We start from the raw sequence: 19939 nt of genomic DNA on the forward strand, positions 1-19939 counted from the left end.
GATGGGGGGGACAAGAGGCTGTGAACCTAAAATGTAGGATGGTAAAAAGAACCTCATGGAGGAGGAGATTCTAGATCAAAGCTGGGGCAATTCCTGGCTTGGGAGAAGAAGGGTAAGTACTAAGTGGGACAAGAAACCTTGAGGTTTTCTCAGCAATAATTCACCCATCACCTTGTGCTCCTCTCAAGAAAGATCATGTTGACTTGGAACTATGGGGGAAACTGGGGCCTGACCAGGAACAGCCACAGCTGTTACTGCTCCTACACAGTATTGTCTAAGCACCTAAACTGCAGGCCAGGATAGGGTTTTTTTTTTTTTTTTTTCCCCAAGTACTTTTGTAGACAAGATTCTGGCAACCCTAGAAGGGGGAAGAAGAAAAAAAAAGTTGCCAATACAGTAGGGATGATGAGAATGAAATTGCTCTTGGCATTATGGCTCCGGTGAACTCTGCAACCTGTATGGTGAAATGCATTATTGGGATCTCCAATGCTCTGACTGATTTGCAATCTCAAATCAAAAATTTTCTAGTTTCTGGTGGTGAGCAAGAGTCAGTGATTGAGCTACGTATAGATACAGACATATATAAAGCATGTGAAAGAGAGGGGCTTATCGTGGTGCAAAGCCCCTTTCTTCCTATTCTTTAACATTCTGTCCACTATCAATAGGAAAAACCATTCGGGGTTGCCTGACTCCAGGTTAAACAGATACCACTTCCTGTTAGCCAGGATACTTAAACCAGAATTGGGGCTGGAACTGGAAAGCAAGGGAACTAAAGACTGCTGCTTCACAGCCTGGGTTTGCAGCAGCCAAGGCTCCCGCCTGTCCTGCTTCATGAATAAATAGTTCTAAGTCTGTCCCAGGATCTTCCACAGCTTTTGCCAACTTCTCATTTTATTTAGGGATTTACCCTGAGGCATCCTATCTCGGACGAGAATAGAGAGCCTCAAAAGCGCAGCTTCTAGCTTTCAGCTTCTGACCCAAAGTTAAGACAGCTGGCTGGGCTCCCGGGAGCCGCTGGTGTTCCAAGAAAAGTTGCCCGGGCCCGGGAGGCGCCAGTCGGATGCCGGAACGTTTGGTTTCAGGCTGTGGACCGTGCCGGCAACACCCAGAGACTTCCGGGGAGAGGAGTAGGCTCGCGGTGATGGCGGCGCCAGCTCTGAAGCACTGGCGCACCACGCTTGAGCGGGTGGAGAAGTTTGTGTCGCCTCTCTACTTCACTGACTGTAACCTCCGGGGCAGGTGTGGCCCCTTGCGGGGAGTTGGCCGACCGCATCCGCGTGCCTCAGCCTTCCCTTCCAGGAGGAAACAAGCTATAGTCAGCCGGGTCGTGGGACAGAGTGCTTGCGTAGGACAGGGCGGGGCCCAAGAGGAGATGGGTAGAGAATGGGATGTGCTGCAGAGCTGCCGTGCAGCTCTCACGGCGGTGAGCTGAGGGAGAAAGCTTTTTCTCCCCATCAGCTGGCTGGCTCACGGGCAGAAAGAGGGTGGCCTCAAGAGCGCGCCCACCGTCCCCTCCCGCCCAGGCTCTTCGGGGACAGCTGCCCGGTAGCCTCACTCTCCAGCTTCCTGACGCCAGAGAGGCTTGCTTACCAGGAGGCTGTCCAACAGGACTTCAGCCCAGCGCAGGTCGGCCACAGCTTCGGACCCACGTGCGTAATGCCCTTTATGGAAGCCCCGCCTTTCCAGGCCCTCTCACCACCCTCAAGGGCCACTCCTTCATTGTCCGTCCTCTCCCCTAGGCAGCTGCAGGGGACGGAGCAGCGCTCTCAGCTGGGAGCAGCTCCCTGGCCCCTCAGTCTTAATGCCCTCTGGACACCCTTTAGGTGGACCCCTAATTCTTCTGCCTCTTTCCCTCACCTTGTTCACCCGTTCCTGCTTTTTTGGGACCCAGAGCTGAATACCTTGTGATGCTTCAGATACTTGGAGGAAGTCTCAAGCCCCTTCTGACACATAATCCAAGTATGAAGACAGGACTTCCAGTCCTAGGCCCATCACAATGACTCTTACAGATGGTGGACCTGCTGGTTCAGGGTGGAACTGAGCATCCCAGAGGCATGGGTGGGCCAGGAAGTTCACTTCTGCTGGGAAAGTGATGGAGAAGGCCTGGTCTGGCGTGATGGGGAACCTGTCCAGGTGAGGGTCCCTGCCCTAGATCCAGGTGGGACCACATTTCAGCCCTGACTTGAAGGAACCACAGTTGTGGTTGTGCCTGCAACTCGTCTCAGGATTGGGGAAGTAACTGCTTGGGTTCCTATGTGGTGGGTCCCTAGTTTTCAGCAAACTGGTGTTTTTTATATTTAATACATGCTTATGGAAGAATTATTCAAACAGTTCTAGATAGCATAAAATAAGAGTTTTGTAATAGGTTTCTCCTACCCCATCCCATCTCATTCCCCCAGAAATAACTGTTAAGTTTTATATCAGGTTTAATCTTTGTAATCCTATGTGATAGGACTTTATGTCCATTAAGAAGCAGATACATAGAGGTTTGCTCACAGCTTCACACAACTTCCCTTCCAAATTGGCTTGGACTCTCAATCAGGGCTCAGGACTGTTCTCCCTGATCTAAGAGAAGGTAGAGCCCTTCCCTCGCTTCACTGGCTTGACAGATGTCCCCTGGTGCACACTTGCTAAGTACTAGGGATATAGGGAATGAAGCACACCTGTCCCTAACTTCATGGTGTTTCCCTTCTGATATTTATTCAAGGTGTGCACAGGCCATCAGAAGCCTCCTAACCCCTGCCCAGAACTCTTCCCATAAGACCATGGGCTTTTCTGCTAATAAAAAAAGGTGCTATTTGGGGGCTGGGTTGTGGCTCAGTGGTAGAGCATTTGCCTAGAACATGTGAGGCACTGGATTTGATCCTCAACACCACATAAAAATAAAAAATGTACTGTGTCCACCTACAACTAAAAAATACATTTTTTTTTAAAGTGCTATTTGGTGGTCATGATGCTGGCTGCCCTAGAGGGTGAGGCACCTACAACCAGGGTCCCTGATTTGTCAGTCTGGGCCTTAATTTGAAGAGAGGACTCAGTACTAAGGACTGGTTGAAGGAGCCTGGCCTCCCTCAATTTACATTTCACTTGAACTGTCTAAAGTCCTCAGGCCCTCTTTTCTCCCCTCCCTACTAGGGCTTGACCAAAGAGGGTGAGAAAACCAGTTATGTTCTGACTGACAAGCTGGGAGAAGGAGACCCCCGAAGGTGAGTGAGTTCCCAGCAGACCAATGATCTAGGAGCTGAGGCCCAAGTAACCTCAGAAGCACCCCTACCTCCAGTACATCCATCTCACATAGTTTGGTTTTAGAAAGCATGACTTTTTCTTGTGCTAAATAAAGAAAAGCACAAAGAAATTAACTTCCATTTTCTCACCACCTAGAGATGACCATTATTAACATCTCAGCATTCATGTTCTCAGTATTTCAGTATAAAACCATTTTTACAGTTGAGATTATATTGCTTCCAATTTTTATTTATTTATTGCAATGCTGGGGATTGAACCCAGAGCCTTATGCATACTAGGCCAGCACTCTACCACTGAGCCACACCCCCAACTTTTTACATTCCATATTATAACATGGGCATTTTATGATACCATCTAAAAAGCTTCTTAGACATTATTGTATTTATGTTTGTTGAAACTGTTTCAAACAGTTCCAAACACTGGGAATATGGTGATGAATGATGTAGATCTCACTAGGCGTTGTAGTGCATGGCTATAATCCTAGTGACTCGGGAGACTGAGGCAGGAGGATTGCAAGTTCAAGGCCAGCCTGGGCCATGTAGTGGAACCCTGTCTCAAAATTAAAATAAATAAATAAGGGTCTGGGTATGTGGCTCAGTAGTACAGTGTCCTTGGGTTCAATACCTACTGTTACAAAAATAATGTCTTCAATAGCAAAAGGAGATAGAAATACTCATATAATTACAAAACCAATGAGGATTCTGAAAGAAAATACTGGGAGTTCAACAGGTAATCTGCTAGACCAGATAGGAGGTAGGAAGAGAGTCATAAAGCCATATTTTTTTCTCTAAAGGTTGAGTAGAACAACTTCACAGCCCAGATGGCACTCCTGGGAATGGCCACCCCATGCTGGCTGTTGGTATGAAGTCAGTTCTTAGAGATCCAAACATGCCTTTAATATACAAAGAGGATTCTGAGACTAAGACAGTACTTTGTGCAGGCAGCTTTGAAAGTATGAAGCTAGATAGCAGTGTAATTCACCGGGTTCTAAGGTTGGCCACTATTCTCCCTGGCCAAGGCAGAACACTCAGCAGGACTTGGATTTCACCTGGTGTTTCTACCATGATCCTCCCACACACATACCTGATACAACATGAAATCTTCTGGGTGGTGGATCCTGGAGGTGAATGGGGAGGGGTCAGCTGAAGGCCTCCTGCATATCTTCTCCCTATACTCCCAGAGTCCTCTGCCAATCTCTTGGCCTGAGGCTGCTGCTCTATGTTTATAGCCTGACCCTCTATGTGGAAGTAGCCTGCAACGGGCTCCTGGGGGCTGGGAAGGGAAGCATGATTGCAGCCCCTGACCTTGAGAAGACATTCCGACTGAGTCGGGCTGAGCTGGCTGTGTTTCATCGGGATGTGCACAAGCTCCTGGTGGATCTGGAGCTGCTACTGGGCATTGCTAAGGTACTGACACCCCTGTTTCCCCTATCATCCATGCTCTTGATATGTTTCTTCTTGGGTCAGATTGCTGGGGCTCTGGGAATCCAGAGTAGAAAGAGATGGTGCTGAGTAGGTACCCCTAACAGGAGCAGAGATTTGAGGTGGTAGTGGGTCCTCTTCTGGGAGATCATCTGGGGCCTAGTTCTAGAGTGGTGCTTGCGAGGGAGATTAAGGGCAGAACCCTGCTGCAGGGCCTTGGAGAGGACAACCAGCGCAGCTTCCAGGCCCTGTACACAGCCAACCAGATGGTGAACATGTGTGACCCTGCCCAACCCGAGACCTACCCAGTGGCCCAGGCCCTGGCCTCCAGGTTCTTTGGCCAGTGTGGAGGTGAAAGCCAACATACCATCCATGCTATGGGACACTGCCACATTGATACAGGTAGGATGTAGCTGTTTGGGTTGGCTGGGGAGGAAGGAGGGCCATTTGAGCTCTGGCTATGCCCTGGAAGCACAATGTGATTCCAGCAATTTCTTGCCCTTCTTGGACTTTAGTTTTCCCTAGCTGTCAGAGGGGGCAGAGGCACTGAACTGTGCTCTGTTAGCTGTTGTTTATTTATTCTCTCAACAAAATCCGATGCATCATGAGGCCACTTGCCAGATACCAAGGGTGACATTTCAAAGGCTGATGATCACAGAATAGTCTGACACAGTGAAGGGAAGAACTATAGGAGGCTAGACAGCCCAGAAAAGATACTTAAACCCAAGTGAGTTGGGGAATTCAGAGAGGCTCCCTGGACAAGGTGGCATTTCAGTTGCGTGAGAGTGAGGATGTTTTTGTTTTGTTTATTTTGGTACCAGGGGTTGAACCCAGGGGCACTTAAACCTTTTTTACTATTTTATCTAGAGATGGGGTCTTGCTGAGCTGCTTAGAGCCTTGCTAAATTGCTGAGGCTTGCTTTGAGCTTACTATCCTACCTCAGCCTCCCGAGGCACTGGGATTACAGGTGTGCACCACCCTGCCTGGTGAGAATGAGGAAGTTTGACCAGGGTGCCAACATCCTCAGAGAAGAGTGATGTGAAATTAATTAAAGTGACCCAAACACAGGGGCAGGTTTCCAGGGAGAATCAGCAGTTGAGCTTTAAACCTGACAAATTTGTAGTTTCTATGAGGCTTGTGGGAAATCCACATTTTTAACAAGCTCCCCATGGTATTGATTCTAATATACTGAAGGTTTCTGAATCACAGAACAAGGTCTCTCTGTATATACAGTGCCACAGTATGAGATAGATAGCTTGTGGGGATTCTGGGCTGATGGGGCAGGAGCAGAGGCCTAGAGGTCTGGAAAGGCTGTAGTGCCTGCCAAGACAGATTAATCCTGGGTGCTATGCCCCTGTTTCAGTGTGTCTGCCAGATGTGCAGGGCTAAGCTAATCCCCATTCTGTCTTAGTGAATCCTCTTGAAGTGTCTGAGCCTCAGGTTGCTGTTCTAGGGTTGAGGCCTCTATTTCCTCATCTGCAAAATTTTACCTATATCCTTGAAGCCTCCTTTTCCCATCCTGTACTCCCACCTTGCAGTAGTGCTTTGAAGTAACAGCCCAGGAGGGACCCCACAGGACTTTGCAGGGTGAAGGACCTGGAGTAAATCTAGGATGGCCATCTGTAGGCCCAGGTTGGACTTAGTTGAAGTGCTGGGGCAGGAGAGGGACTAGAGATATATAAGGAGCCAGGGACCTTGCTGCTCCCTCTACTCTTACCCCTCTTCCTCTCTAGCCTGGCTTTGGCCCTTCAAGGAAACTGTACGGAAGTGTGCCCGGAGCTGGGTGACAGCTGTGCGACTCATGGAACAGAATGCTGAGTTCATCTTTGCTTGCTCCCAGGTCAGAGGGCAGCTATATGAGGCAGGGTGAGCCCTTAAACTCCCTAGGTTCTGGGGTGTTCTCAAGCCTGAGGGTTGCTCCTCACTTGCAGCCCACCTCAGAGCTCTAAATTGTTGACTCTACGTGGGGTTGTGATTCCACCCCATTTGCCCTACAGGCACAGCAGCTGGAGTGGGTAAAAAACCGCTACCCTGGCCTACATGCCCGGCTCCAGGAATTTGCCTACCGAGGGCAGTTTGTGCCTGTGGGGGGCACCTGGGTGGAGATGGTAAGTATATTCAACATGCCCTCAACTTTGGTCTATTTGGGCATGGTCTTCCCTCAGATGGCCCAGGATCCCTTGGCTGTGCTGGTGACTTTGGCAAGTCATTCATGACCCTTCTGTTGCAGGGCTTATTAGTCCCTAGAATCCCAAGACCTAGGGCTTGAAGAGGAGTTGGGTCTTCAGCAAGGCACAGGCTGTCTGCATGACCCGTTCCCAGCAGCACCCTGAAGTTGGACAGTTGGGCCTGAAGCAAAGAGATCAGTGCTTCCTAGGGCCTGGCTATAGATTTGTTTTGGAGCAACCCTGGCTTCTCCTACACCGGGTATGTTGGCCTGAGCTCCTGCCTGCTTTCCATCTAGCTGCCTCTCTCTCTCCTCACTGCCAGGATGGGAACCTTCCCAGTGGAGAGGCCATGGTGAGGCAGTTCCTGCAGGGCCAGAACTTCTTCCTGCAGGAGTTTGGGAAGATGTGCTCTGAGGTAGGCTGGAACCTAGTGCCCCAGACTGTGCATGGGTAGTGGGAGGGTTGGCCTACAGTGCTGACGAGTTTAGGTGGGGACCCCTCTGCCAGGAGCTCCAGAAGCCCTCTCCCTGCAGTTCTGGCTGCCAGACACATTCGGGTACTCAGCACAGCTCCCCCAGATCATGCGTGGCTGTGGCATCACACGCTTCTTGACACAGAAACTGAGCTGGAACTTGGTGAACTCCTTCCCGGTAAGCAAGCCTCAGGGGGCAAGGGTCACAGTGGACCTGGATCCAATCTAGTCTTTTCTCTTCACCCTGAATGGGCAGACCTCCAATAGGATGGTACAGCAGGCAGAGGCAGGACCAGGACTGCGTGTGGAAGGCCCACTCTGCCTCAGCCCTGACTGGACTCTTCCTGTGCTTCTCTCTCCCTACTGGCAGCACCATAGCTTTTTCTGGGAGGGACTAGATGGCTCCCGTGTGCTGGTCCACTTCCCACCTGGTGACTCATATGGAATGCAGGGCAGTGTGGAGGAGGTGAGCAGATACCTGTTGACTGGGTGGGAGATGCATTGGAGAACACTGGATATCCCATCCTAGGCTGACACATACTGACCTGCTCCCACCTGTCCAGGTGCTGAAGACTGTGACCAACAACCGGGACAAGGGGCGGACCAACCACAGTGCCTTCCTCTTCGGCTTCGGGGATGGGGGTGGTGGCCCCACTCAGACCATGCTGGACCGCTTGAAGCGGCTAGGCAATACTGACGGGCTGCCCAGGTCAGGCCTGGGCCATTAGTAGCCTTTGGCTCTCATGAAGCCCTACCCTTAGCCCTTGCCTGTTGCCTTCCTTCTGCTCATACATGGGGCTCAACCCCTCCACTGGCCCCTTAGACTCCTACCTGGAAATAGGGTGGAGAAATTCTGAGGGTGGGAAGGATTTCAAACCCACCAAAATGTGCAGCTCTCCCAGGTATCCAGTCCAGCCCTGTATGGACAGGGAGCTTTCTGGAGTGGCTTCCCTGTCCGGGTTTGACCTCTTAACTGTTCTGGAGTGGAGGAAGGCAGAGTTTTGTGGCCTCTGGCAGGTAGGCCCAAGCTTGTGGTCTCCCTCAGGGTGCAGCTATCTTCTCCGGGGCATCTCTTCAAGGCACTGGAGAGTGACTCAGGGCAGCTGTGCACATGGGTCGGGGAACTCTTTCTGGAGCTGCACAATGGCACTTACACCACACATGCCCAGGTCAGGGCCAGGCTGCCGGGTCTGCCATAAGTCTGCAGAGGGCAAGGAAGGGGAGAAGGGGCAACCTCCAAGAAGAGGTTTGGAGGAAATAAGCATAAGAGCTTGGTCCTCAGGAAAGCTTGCAGAAGGCAGGACTGAACCTCTGTGGAGGAGGAGGGTTTGGGTGGAGAGGAACAGAGGAGGACATTTAGGGCAGGTTGCCCACAAGAGGCCTTTTCTAGCAGGCCCTAGGGGGCCATCAGGAGTTCTGAGCCTGGGAGGGCTTTGGAAGGTGTCCTGGGATGCTTGAGCAGACTCCAGACTGATCCCTCCACCCTGAGCACAGATCAAGAAGGGGAACCGGGAATGTGAACGGATACTACATGATGTGGAATTGCTCAGCAGCCTCGCCCTGGCCCGTAGTGCCCAGTTCCTATACCCAGCAGCCCAGCTTCAGCACCTCTGGAGGTCAGTCTAGCATCCACCCACTACTGCCTACCTGACCTCTCACCACAGACATCTCTGAGGCTGCCCCTTCCAGCCTCCCCTTCTCCAGCCTTTTCCCTCCCTATCCTTGGTCCCTGTAGGCTCCTACTCTTGAACCAGTTCCATGATGTGGTCACTGGAAGCTGCATCCAGTTGGTGGCAGAGGATGCCATAAGCAACTATGAAGGTGAGGCTGACAATAGTCCTGCTACTCTCTCCAATCCAGGACTGAGCACAGTGTCCCTTGTGGGACACTCAGGTCATCCCCAGCCCACTGCCTCTCCCCTCCATGACCAGCCAGTCTCTCCTCAGATATCCGTTCTCATGGCAATACCCTGCTCAGTGCTGCAGCTGCAGCCCTGTGTGCTGGGGAGCCAGGTCCTGAGGGCCTCCTCATTGTCAACACGCTGCCCTGGAAGCGCACCGAAGTGTTGTCCTTGCCCAAGCCTGGAGGGGCCAACAGTCTAGGTATGAGCTGAGGGGAGGGCTGCTACAGTAACAGAAGAAACCAAGGCCAGACAAATCAAGGCAGGGACCCTCCCCTGGGGATCTCTGCCTTGGAGTGCCTCAGGCTGGGGAGTAGTAGCCACATCTTTCATTACACCCACCCCTGAGCAAGGTTTCTGGAGGGTCAGGGAGACTGCACTGATGCTCAGGCCTCATCCTCAGCCCTGGTGACAGTGCCTAGCATGGGCTATGCTCCTGCTCCCACCCCCACCTTACTGCAGCCCTTGCTGCCCCAGCAGCCTGTGTTTGTGGTACAAGAGGTGAGTCCTGGTGGTTCTTGGTGGGGCGGGGGCTATCATGGGATACTTTCTAATGACTTGGGTGTTCTGCATTCCTTATCCTGAAACAAGGGGCTAGAGCAGTACACAGGCCCAGCAGGGTTGGGATGAGGCTGGGCAGCTATTGGTTCTAGGAAGCCCTTATAGACTTAGCCTCAAGGCCCCTTCCTACTCAAGACTGATGGTTCCGTGACTCTGGACAACGGCATCATCCGAGCGAGGCTGGATCCAACTGGCCGTCTGACATCCCTGGTCCTGGTGGCCTCTGGCAGGTGCCAACCCCTCACTGTCCTTTCCTTGTGCCTGGCAAGTAGATCCCAGACCCAGTTCTTTTTGCCCCTTAGCCACAGTACTACCCATAGCAGTCCACTAGTGCCTCTGGGTTGGAAAACACACAAGGGTAGCACTGGCTGGATGAGGAGTCCCTGTCCCCTGGGTCTCCTTATCTGCGCCTACCCCATCAAGTGCAACTGGAGAAAGCAAGGTCATAGAGTTGTAAAACACCAATCCCCATGTCCTTCCAGGGAGGCCATTGCTGAGGGTGCTCTTGGGAACCAGTTCGTGCTATTTGATGATGTCCCCTTGTACTGGGATGCGTGGGATGTCATGGACTACCACCTAGAGACACGGTATAGGCCGGGCAGGACTAGGGGCAGTTGGGGAGGAGCAGGGATACTGGCTTCCCTGGCTCAGCACCTCCCATCCCATCCCACAGGAAACCTGTACTAGGCCAGCCAGGGACCTTGGCAGTTGGCACTGAAGGTGGCCTTCGGGGCAGTGCCTGGTTCCTGCTACAGATCAGCCCCAACAGTCGGCTTAGCCAGGAGGTCGTGCTGGATGTTGGCTGCCCCTATGTCTGCTTCCACACTGAGGTAGCAGAGGCCAGGGTGGTGGCCATCTTTCCCAACTGTAACTGGTAGAGGTGCCAACACCAGCCTTTGTGTGTCCCTCCCTTCTCTGTCCCCCTCTCTGTTCCACTCCTAGGTACACTGGCATGAGGCCCACAAGTTTCTTAAGGTGGAATTCCCTGTTCGTGTGAGAAGTCCCCAGGCCACCTATGAGATCCAGTTTGGGCACCTGCAGCGGCCCACCCACTACAACACATCTTGGGACTGGGCCCGATTTGAGGTCTGACATGGGGAAGAAGGGAAAAGAAGGGGCTTATATCCTCTCTAAGGAGACTAGTTGTGTGGTGTAGGAGAGGAGGAGGAAGATGGCTAATATTTGCTGCTTCCTAACATGTGTCAGGCATTGTGCTAATGCTTTACATTTAGATTGATACTCATGACCATTTCATTCCCAATTCAAAGATGAGGAAACTGAGGCTGAAGCAGGTTGGGTGGTATGCCCAGGGCCTCCAGAGTGGGAGGAGCTAGAATTCAATCATGGGTTCCAAAGTTTGCTGTCACCCTAGTGACAGAAGCTCTGAAGACTAGGGGCAAAAGAAGGGAATAGGACGGCCAAGTGAATCTGCTCTTCAGGTGTGGGCCCACCGCTGGATGGATCTGTCAGAGCATGGCTTTGGGTTGGCTCTGCTCAATGACTGCAAGTATGGTGCATCAGTACAAGGCAATGTCCTCAGCCTCTCACTGTGAGTGGGGTGCCTACCAGACCCAAGGACTGGCATGGGGGTGTGGGTCTTCCCAGGATGGAACTCTGGCAGCTCCAGCTGGGCCTGTGCTCTCCCATCCCAGCTTGCGGGCACCTAAGGCCCCAGACACCACCGCTGACATGGGGCGCCATGAGTTCACCTACGCATTGATGCCTCACAGGGGTGAGTTCTGGGAATGGTGGGGTCCTTCTCAGGCCCTAGACACCTTTGCCCTTCTCTGAGCTTTTAGCAGTCATTTGGTTAAACCCCTGGGCCTGGCCCCCAGCACCCTCTAGGGGCATTGGGGGAGCCCGTTTTCTACCTTGCCTCCCTTTCTGGTCATGTCCCAGGCTCCTTCCAGGAAGCTGGTGTTATCCCTGCTGCCTACAACTTCAACTTCCCCTTGTTGGCACTTCCGACACCGGGCCCTGCGCCTGCCGCCACCTGGAGTGCCTTTTCCCTATCTTCATCGGCAGTTGTGTTGGAGACTGTCAAGCAGGCAAGGAGCAGCATGGTCTTGGGGCTGGGGGGTTCCTGACTAGACATATCCCCGACCTCTCCCACCACCTGCCTCCCTCCCCAGGCTGAGACCAGCTCCCAGAGCCGCACACTGGTGCTGAGGCTGTATGAAGCCCATGGCAGCCATGTGGACTGCTGGCTGCACACATCCTTGCCAGTTCAGGAAGCTGTCCTGTGAGCAGAGGAGCAGGGTGGGGGTGGAGGTGGGAGTCCTGCTTGCTCCAGGCCCTCATGGGACCCTTCTATTGTCCAGCTGCGACTTCCTTGAGAGGCGAGACCCTGCTGGCCACCTGCCCCTTCGAGATGCCCGACTGAAGCTCACTTTTTCTCCCTTCCAAGTGAGGTCCTTGTTACTCGTGCTTCAGCCTCCACCAAACTGAGTACTGGGGATGGTGTGTTGTTTATGGAAAGTTTTGAGAACTCCTCATTTCTGCCCCTCAAGCCTGAAACAAGGATCAGTCACCTCATATAATAAACCTTTGGATCAGTGACCTTGCTGATAACTTTTTCTGACTCCCAAGAACCCATCCTCAGGCTTTAGGGGTGAAGGGGACAGCTTCTTCCCAGGTGTTTGGAGACAGGCGCAATATCAAAGATGACCTGTGTATGCAGGGTCTAGGCTCAGCCCCTAAGAGAGAGCCTGGGCTATCTGGAGCTTGAGTCTTCACACCTTCTCCAAGTGACTGGCCCTGTCCTCTGATAGCTAATCCCAAGGGCTGGGATGGAGGTCCAGTTTGCCTTGCTGAGGAGGCAGGCCCCCTGTCCCAGGGCAAAGTAGTAGGTCCTTCCAACCTGGCCATCTCAGACCTCCTGCAACAAGCCCAAGAAGTGCCAAGAAATTCAGTTTTTTTTTTAGAAATTCAGTTTTATTAGCTTATTTTAAAAATGGATTTCTCACATGGGCTTTAAAAATGTGGAAGGTGAGGTACAATAAAAAAATACCAGTTGTGTAGGGAACAGCCACTAGGCCCAGTGCATAAAGCCCTTAAAATACTGCTTCTAGGAATTCAGACCCCCAGATTGTTGGCAAGGAAAGGGTGATACAAACAAGATGAGCCTCCTGCTAAGAGGCTGAGGTTTCCCCAGATCCCTTGGATGGAGTGCCAGCCTTTTTTTTCCGGGATCTACGGCGCCCTGTGTGGAAGAACAGATGAAAGAGTTGGCTCAGACCACCGTGCCGGGCTAGTCCCAGTGGCTTCCATCTGTTTGCATATTCCTGTATTGCCATCCCATTGGATCCTAAAGAAACACTTTATAGGGGCTTCCTTCCCTCCCTAGAGGATGCTGAAGAAAGTCCACCTGTGGTTGCCTGTTGCCCCTTTCTCCTCCCTTTCTCAGGGACTGTGGGAGTTTCTAAGTCCTGTTGGAGGCTGGTCCCCTCAGCCTGCTGGACTGCAGCCTTCTTGGGAAGGTGTTTCTGGGCCTTTCGTGTTCTGGAAGGAGCTTTGTTTGGAGGTGGAATGTCCTAGGCAGAGACACAGGTCCCCTGAGAATCCATGGCAGACTTTCCTCAGAGCAGTTCAGAGGTTGGTTAGGACCCACCACTGATGGCGCCCCCATCCCTGCAACCCACCCACCCACCTTCATCCAGGGCCTGTTTGGCAAGAGCCTGACCTGAGAGGTATGGCCAGGGCAGGAGAGAGTGTAGAGGAAGAGGCCAGAGCTAGCAACCGTACCTCCATTTTGTCCTCGGGCCTCAGCTGTGATTCCTGGAATTTCTTTTTGCAGGACTTGCCCCCTGCAGGACACAATGCTGGAGCTGGAGGGTCCTGTGGCCTCAGCCCCTTTCTCTAGACTCCCACTCTATTGAGTGACTCCAGGGTTGGAGAGGGATGGGATGAAGAAAGGTGCTAGAGCCCTTGCAACAAGAAGTTCTCTCTGCTATCCAAGCCTATTACATGAAGAGTTGCTTACCTTTAGGTGCCAGAGGTCCAGGATCCCCCTAAAATGATACAAGGACAATTCTGGAATCAACCTGGGTTGGGGTGGGGGCATTTTCCTTGGAGAGGTGAAACTTCCATCTGTCCAGATTAATACAGCTCCCCATGTAGTAAGACACTGACTTCCCCCAAAGTTAGTTCACACCAACAAAGCTGTCTTGCCCTTGGGCTGTTCCACCAGCTTGGGACCCTGGGGGTCTGGAACAGTAACCCTTGAGAGGCCTCCACAGGTCCTAGGCAACTCCACCTGGGAAAGACTCCCAATTCCTGCCCTGCTGTGCCTGCCACCCCACAGGATTCCCTGGAATCTCTGCCTATGCCAGCAATAGAGCCAAACCTGGAACCAGATAGTACGGCCATGCCGATCCCTCAGGGAGCTCATGCCTGGCATGCCATAGCACCTCAGCCAGGTTCGAAAGGCAGCAAAGTCTTCCTCTCCGTGCTCCAGCCCGTAGCCTTTGCCCCCTATGGGACAGAGGAACCAGTGGAGGTCAGAGGGCAGACTCAGGTTGGGAGAAGTGGGAAGCCTGGTTCAACTTGGCTCAGACCACAGCTGCATAAAACTGAGGGACTGAGCCAGCGGGCCAAGCTCCCTCACCTCCCACCTTGATTAGTGTCATTCTGGGCCATGGCTGCCCCACCCTAGAGTAGGGTTAAGAATCCTTGCCCTGCCTGGACTTGGGGTGACTTGGAGGCAACAGACACTTGCCAAGAAAGGCCTAGTCTTTTTGGTCACAACCAGGTCTATGAACTCCCATCCACCAGTTGGAGAACCAGGCTTACATAGAAGGAAAATTGCCCCAAACCTCTGGGCTAGAGGGCCATATACAGTATGCTGAAGCAGAGGTCAATGGCCATCTTGGCCTCCCCAGGTCTCACCCAGCTGGACCACTTCCTTGGGCACTGAGTGGCACAGTTCCAGCAGGTCTGGGTTCTGCAGCTTGGTCCTGATCTTCTGGCTCAGGGTCATCTCTGGGCTCTGAAGAAGGGGCAAGGAAGACCTGGCTATCAGCATGGGGCAGGGCCATTCTGAAGACAACAGACTTCCTCTTGGAGCTTGGTTGGAGCTCTGAGGCAGCTCATACCTCCCCCCACAAACACATTGTTGAGCTAAGCAGGAGACATCCATGCCCTTGCCACCATGCCAACATGAGGTACTGGCACGCATGCTCATGCACAACCCCTCCCTCTTGGCACCCTCACCGGCCGGTGATGCTGCAGGGCCTCTAGCACGGTGCGGGCCTTCTCAAAGGGAGGGATCCTCAGCCTGGAGTGGTGTTGGGGAGGGACAATGTTGAGCAGTGAGTATTGGCACACCTATAGCCCTCATGCCCTTGGCCCGTCTACTGACCGGTATAGGATCTCTGCTCGCAGATAGTTGCCAATGCCATTGAAGAACCTCTGGTCCAAGAGGGCTTCACAGATGGGCCGGTCAAAGGCCTTGTTTGATAGGTTTCGTAGCACGTTCTCCCTGGAGGGGCACAGCCTGATGTGTAAGACCCAACCCCAAACCTCTGGGCTAGAGGAAGGCCTGGGAAAACCTATTCCTGGGAACAAGGAGGAGACTGGGTGTCCCAGCTCCCCTTCCTGCCTCGGTGCTACGTAGGCATCTGAAGCTTCAGTTTTCCTATCTGTTAAAAGGGAACAATATGGGATTTAAATTTATTATGAAAGGTGAAAAATACCAATTAAAAGCAATGTGTTCAAGCTAGGTGCAGTGGTACACACCTGTAATTCCACCAACTCAGAGGCTGAGGCAGAAGGATTGCAATTTTAAGGGCAGCCTCAGCAACTTAGCTAGACCCCATCTCAAAATAAAAAAGGGTTGGGATGTAGCTCAATGGTAGATTAACCCTGGGTTCAATCCCCCAGTACCACCACTGAAAAAAAAAAAAAAAAAAGTAATGTGTTCAAGGACGTGCATCTATATATGTGGTTATGTACTTATCACTGAAATGCCTTAGATGACTCAGGACAATTTTTAGTACAAGGTGATCACAGGACCTCAGGTGTATCTGCAGTCTGCAACACCCTGTCTAGGATTCATGGTTGGTTAGAGACCATATGTGGATTTGACATTGGTTGGCTCCACTCTTCTCAAGACCCTAAAGATTGCCTGACTATGTGCAGAAGGCATGTGAGGGCAAGCCCTGGCTAGTGAGCACCCAGCAGCCCACCTCCAAGGGCCAGGGGTCTCCTCACTCATGAAGAAATGCATCTTGTTTCTTTATGGGAAAAGACCAAGGAAGAATGACTGGATGATGAGTACAAGGAAAATGTGACAAGGCTGGGGTTAAGGTAAGAGTGGAAGGTTCACTGGGTGATGCTTAGATCCCCACAGGCTCCCCAGCTGAAGACCGAGAAGATAGCCTCAATGCTCATCATGAGAATCTTCAGAGTCAGCTGGCAGAGAACCTGTGGGCTGACTCCCCAGGAAAGGGGGGGTGGAAGGAAGCCAGAACCATGGAAAGAGATTTCCCTGGGGAGGCACCCAGTGTCATGCCTGGGAAGGCCAGAAGTCAGTTGACCTTCCAGGGTGATCAAGTCTCCTAAGTGTCAACTGCAGGCTCAAGGTCCCTCCAGGAGGGAGAGCTTGCAAAGTGCACTTCAAGTCTTTGCCTCTGTGGTTTTTGCCAGGTAGAATGCTTTCCTCCACGGCTTCACATGACTGGCTCAGTCCTGTCAGGCCTCAGCTCGAATGTCCCCTTCCTAGAGTGATCATTCCTAAGGCACTCCCCTACCCACTCTTCCTCCTTCACCTGTTGGATTTTTCCTCAGGCATTTGTCTACTGGAACTTATCTTATGTCTCCTGGTTCCCTCATCCAACCTGAATATTAATGCTGCCGGAGCAGGGGCCACATTCTTGCCACTGCTGAAGCCTTGCCTAGAACAAAACCTGGCACAGAGTAGAGACAAACTCGTACATAATTTTCTCTTTAGAGGGAAGGAAATGGCTGACACCATGTCATCTTAGGTGACCTCTATCACATCCCAAGTGAGTTATTACTCTTCCTGTAGGCAACAGTTAGTCACAGAGGGGACCACAGGACACAATTCAGAATGTGGTATAGAGCAACAAAACCTGACTTAGAAACTATTGTCATTAGGTGGTCACTTTCACACCCCCTTGAAACATCTGTGTAGCTTCATCTCTTGCTGTGTTGCCAAAACCCTCCACCTTTCCTAGCTTCCTGGGAGCACCAAGGAGCAGAGTGGAATTCTGGGTCTGAGCTCCACCTTCAATAGTAACTGGCTCTATGTCTTCAGAGCAGTGCCCAACCATCCACCTCTGGGCTGCCTTCACCTCCCACATCAGTCCATATCCGTTGACTCAGGGAGCTAAGGAATAGGGCATGGACACTCTTGGTCCACACATGAGGGAACTCTATGAGGGTTGAGACCCACACCCTGTTGGCCAATAAGGCACTCGCCCAGAGCCAGACCTGGAGCCCAGGCCTCTTCATTACATCTGGTGCCGTCCTACCTGAACTGCTCATACTCCAGCAAGACACAGGGCCCACGACCTGGCTGCCATTTGCCCCCAGGATCCCAGTGGCCGAATCGGCGAATGTCCACGAAGCACAGGGCAAGCCGGGGGGCAGGTGGAGCTGTGTAAAAGCGCAGATGGGCATGGGGTGGCAGTGCATCAGCAGGTGCCAGCTGAAAGGAGCCAGACATGCCAAAGCGGAAGACAAGGGCCAGTGGCTCCTGTGGGGGCTGGGCCCCAGGCAGGGGGCTCAGTGTCAGGCGCAGCTCTTTGCCCCGGGCTGAGGCCGAGATATGATAGGCACTGCTCTCAAAGGGCACCTCAGGATTGCGGCTGACGGAAGATTTCTCCACACGCCCACCAAACACCAGTCCTCTGCATGCTTTGTTCACAAAGTGACTGGCCAGATGCAGCTCAGGGCCCTCCGGCATTCTGTGGGAGTGGCTGTGCCCTGTAAGGGGAAGGAAGACTACAGGTTGGGCAAGGTGGCACCTTATAAGGTAGGATCGTCACCTGTGATTTACAGAGAACTGAGTGACATGGCCATCTGGGACTGGCAGGAAAATGATGGCCTGACCAAAGGCCCCATCCCCAAAATACTGGAAAGTCAGGGCACTGGGAGCTCAGGCTGGGGAAGCAGCAGCACTCCCTCTTGCTCATTGATGTCTTCCTTCCAGGAGATTCTACTGCTGCTTTTAGAATGAGGTCCAAACCCTTTCCAGTGCCTGTCATCTTGTGCCCCATCTCACCCCACCCCCACTTGCTCCAAGCACACTGCTCTTCTTCCCACCTCCAGGCCTTTGCCCCCAGCTGTCTCTTCTACTGGGACACTTGAGGGGGTCCTCTCCAAGCCCCAGATATACTATCCCCCTCCCTCCTACCTTGTTTTTTCTCTTCTGGTCTTCCACAAAGAATCTCAGTGTCTCCACCGCCTCTATCTGCGATTGCAACCCAGAGAGTAAGCGCTGCTTACTCATCACCCCACCCCTTAGATGGTCCTGCATCTGCCCAGCACCCACCGCGGGAACGTGCCCGAGCCGGATGGAAGTCAGGGGGCTGCATACTGGGACAGCTGTGAACTACAGCCGGCCAGGACTGCGATGGGCCCGCCCTCCACTCTCTGATCAGGGAGGGGGCAAGGACCAGGACGAGGGAATGGTACGTTTGTGCCGGAGCCAGGTTCTCAAAGACCCGAAGAGGGAGGTGGGGACTCCAGAAAGGGCTTCCTGAGCTCAGGGCCCTAGTCTCCGGGGAATTCGTGGTGCCCGGTTGGCGCCTCGGTCCCAAGGGACGTTTAACTCACCTCTTCACTTTTGCTCGGCTGCTTTGCCACTTTCCTCTGACGCCAGGACTTTTCCGGATCGGAGGCGAAGGTGTGTGTCGGGTAGGCGGGTATTTAACCGGGACAAAAGCCTTCACTTCGCCCTCCCCCACCGCAGCTCCGCCCGGGCCTGGCAGCAGAAAGGGTTCGTTCTTTGGAAAAGGTAAACCTTCAGATTCCCAGTTTTTCGAGGGGCGGCGCCCGTGGCCCTCCCCTGACCCGCCTCCGCTAGCTGCCACCCAATCCTTGGCCAACTCTGGCTCCCTTCCTTCTCCATGCTCCCAAATCCTATCCCATCCGATCCTCGGCTCCGCGGTGCACCGCCACCTCGCCCCCGCTCTTTCCCGGGATACCTGCGCTCGGTGCGGTTCGCGGGCACTACGCATCCACCAAGGGTTTAATGCCAGCGCCAGATCGAGCCTAAAAGAACTCTGGGAGTCGTGGTCGCCGCGCTGGCGCTTGCTGGGAAGTGTAGTTCCTCAGGGAGACCGCGCCGACTGAGATGGGGTCCCACTGGAGCTGGGAGATTCCTGGATATGGGATAAACTTGGAGGCAGTCACCTGGCTGGACGGTGGCAGAAAAGCCTGTCTTCCTGCGGCCTGAGGCCGGCAGGAACTCGTCAGATCTGGAGCCCTGAGTTGCAACTGTGTGTGCAGCTGGGGGAAGTCGCCCGCTAGTTGCAAGGAGTCAACACCCCCAGCAGGAAACGGTGGCGACGTCCCAATGCAAAGCCACTTGCAGCTGTGCACAGGGATGCACAGGTGTTCGATAAACGTAGGCCCTGGGGACCCGGTGATGGCTTTAAGTGTCACTGCACACACTGTTAATCATAACACAAACAAAAACATCGGCACTGTCTGCTAGGCGGAATGGGCAGTCAAGCAACAAAAATCAGGTGCCCAAAAGTTGAACCCACTTCAGATGGTTCTGATCCTTGTGGGGTGGGTTGTTCTGCGGGAACTAAATGATGAGGTCTGGTTATCATAACCTCAGGCACAAAAAGTGCGAACAAAATAGTATGCCAGGTGGAAGGTCGGACCAGTGCAGACTCAGAGATTGGTTGAAAGAACCTGAAAAAGTGCTATGTGGTTGCAGGGTAGCTGGAGGTGGTGCTGGATGGGGAAGATAGAGGGCTCAGGCTGGAGCTTGGGAGGCCTCTGTAAGTTTGCATTTGTTTTAGGTGTAGCCAGCACTGGTGCCTGCCCCATGCCATGATATGCCCTTCTTCATACTACTTCTGTTCCCTCGCTCATCTATTTATTTACTTACTTCAGCAGAAGTATTTTAAAGTAAATTAGACAAATCATGACATTTCATCCCCATATTTCAGCACCTATTTCTAAAAAACAATTT

At 52.8% G+C, this 19939-nt stretch overlaps 2 protein-coding genes across 4 annotated transcripts; one reads left to right on the plus strand and one right to left on the minus strand.

Annotated features, from left to right (window-relative positions):
- Positions 1–1118: 1118 nt before the first annotated feature.
- Man2c1 (mannosidase alpha class 2C member 1) lies at positions 1119–12321 on the plus strand. 2 transcript variants are annotated; one of them, XM_047541644.1, is made up of 26 exons: positions 1119–1239; positions 1524–1649; positions 2010–2133; positions 3136–3206; positions 4475–4652; positions 4880–5069; positions 6401–6507; positions 6665–6775; positions 7158–7250; positions 7369–7485; positions 7678–7773; positions 7871–8016; positions 8353–8476; positions 8802–8923; positions 9043–9128; positions 9254–9409; positions 9611–9708; positions 9904–9998; positions 10251–10355; positions 10442–10598; positions 10711–10854; positions 11208–11317; positions 11421–11500; positions 11668–11816; positions 11901–12010; positions 12090–12321. In XM_047541644.1, exons 1-26 carry the CDS (start codon positions 1142–1144, stop codon positions 12214–12216), a joined length of 3120 nt encoding a protein of 1039 aa, XP_047397600.1. In that variant the 5' UTR covers positions 1119–1141; the 3' UTR covers positions 12217–12321. The 2 variants fall into 2 exon arrangements, with proteins under 2 accessions (XP_047397600.1, XP_047397601.1); XM_047541645.1 differs by lacking the exon at positions 7369–7485.
- Positions 12322–12693: 372 nt separating this feature from the next.
- Neil1 (nei like DNA glycosylase 1) lies at positions 12694–19176 on the minus strand. Of its 2 annotated transcripts, XM_047542386.1 has the most exons (12): positions 18939–19175; positions 18568–18715; positions 18146–18202; positions 17262–17715; positions 15128–15247; positions 14980–15043; positions 14656–14755; positions 14114–14241; positions 13751–13778; positions 13513–13574; positions 13136–13301; positions 12694–12970 (listed from the first exon to the last, which is right to left on the minus strand). In XM_047542386.1, exons 4-12 carry the CDS (start codon positions 17693–17695, stop codon positions 12900–12902), a joined length of 1173 nt encoding a protein of 390 aa, XP_047398342.1. In that variant the 5' UTR covers positions 17696–17715; positions 18146–18202; positions 18568–18715; positions 18939–19175; the 3' UTR covers positions 12694–12899. The 2 variants fall into 2 exon arrangements, with proteins under 2 accessions (XP_047398342.1, XP_047398343.1); XM_047542387.1 differs by lacking the exon at positions 18146–18202 and having other exon boundaries at positions 18939–19176.
- Between the last annotated feature and the right edge of the window lie 763 nt (positions 19177–19939).

The sequence above is a fragment of the Sciurus carolinensis genome, chromosome 2, assembly GCF_902686445.1.
Source record: "Sciurus carolinensis chromosome 2, mSciCar1.2, whole genome shotgun sequence".
NCBI lineage: Eukaryota > Metazoa > Chordata > Mammalia > Rodentia > Sciuridae > Sciurus > Sciurus carolinensis.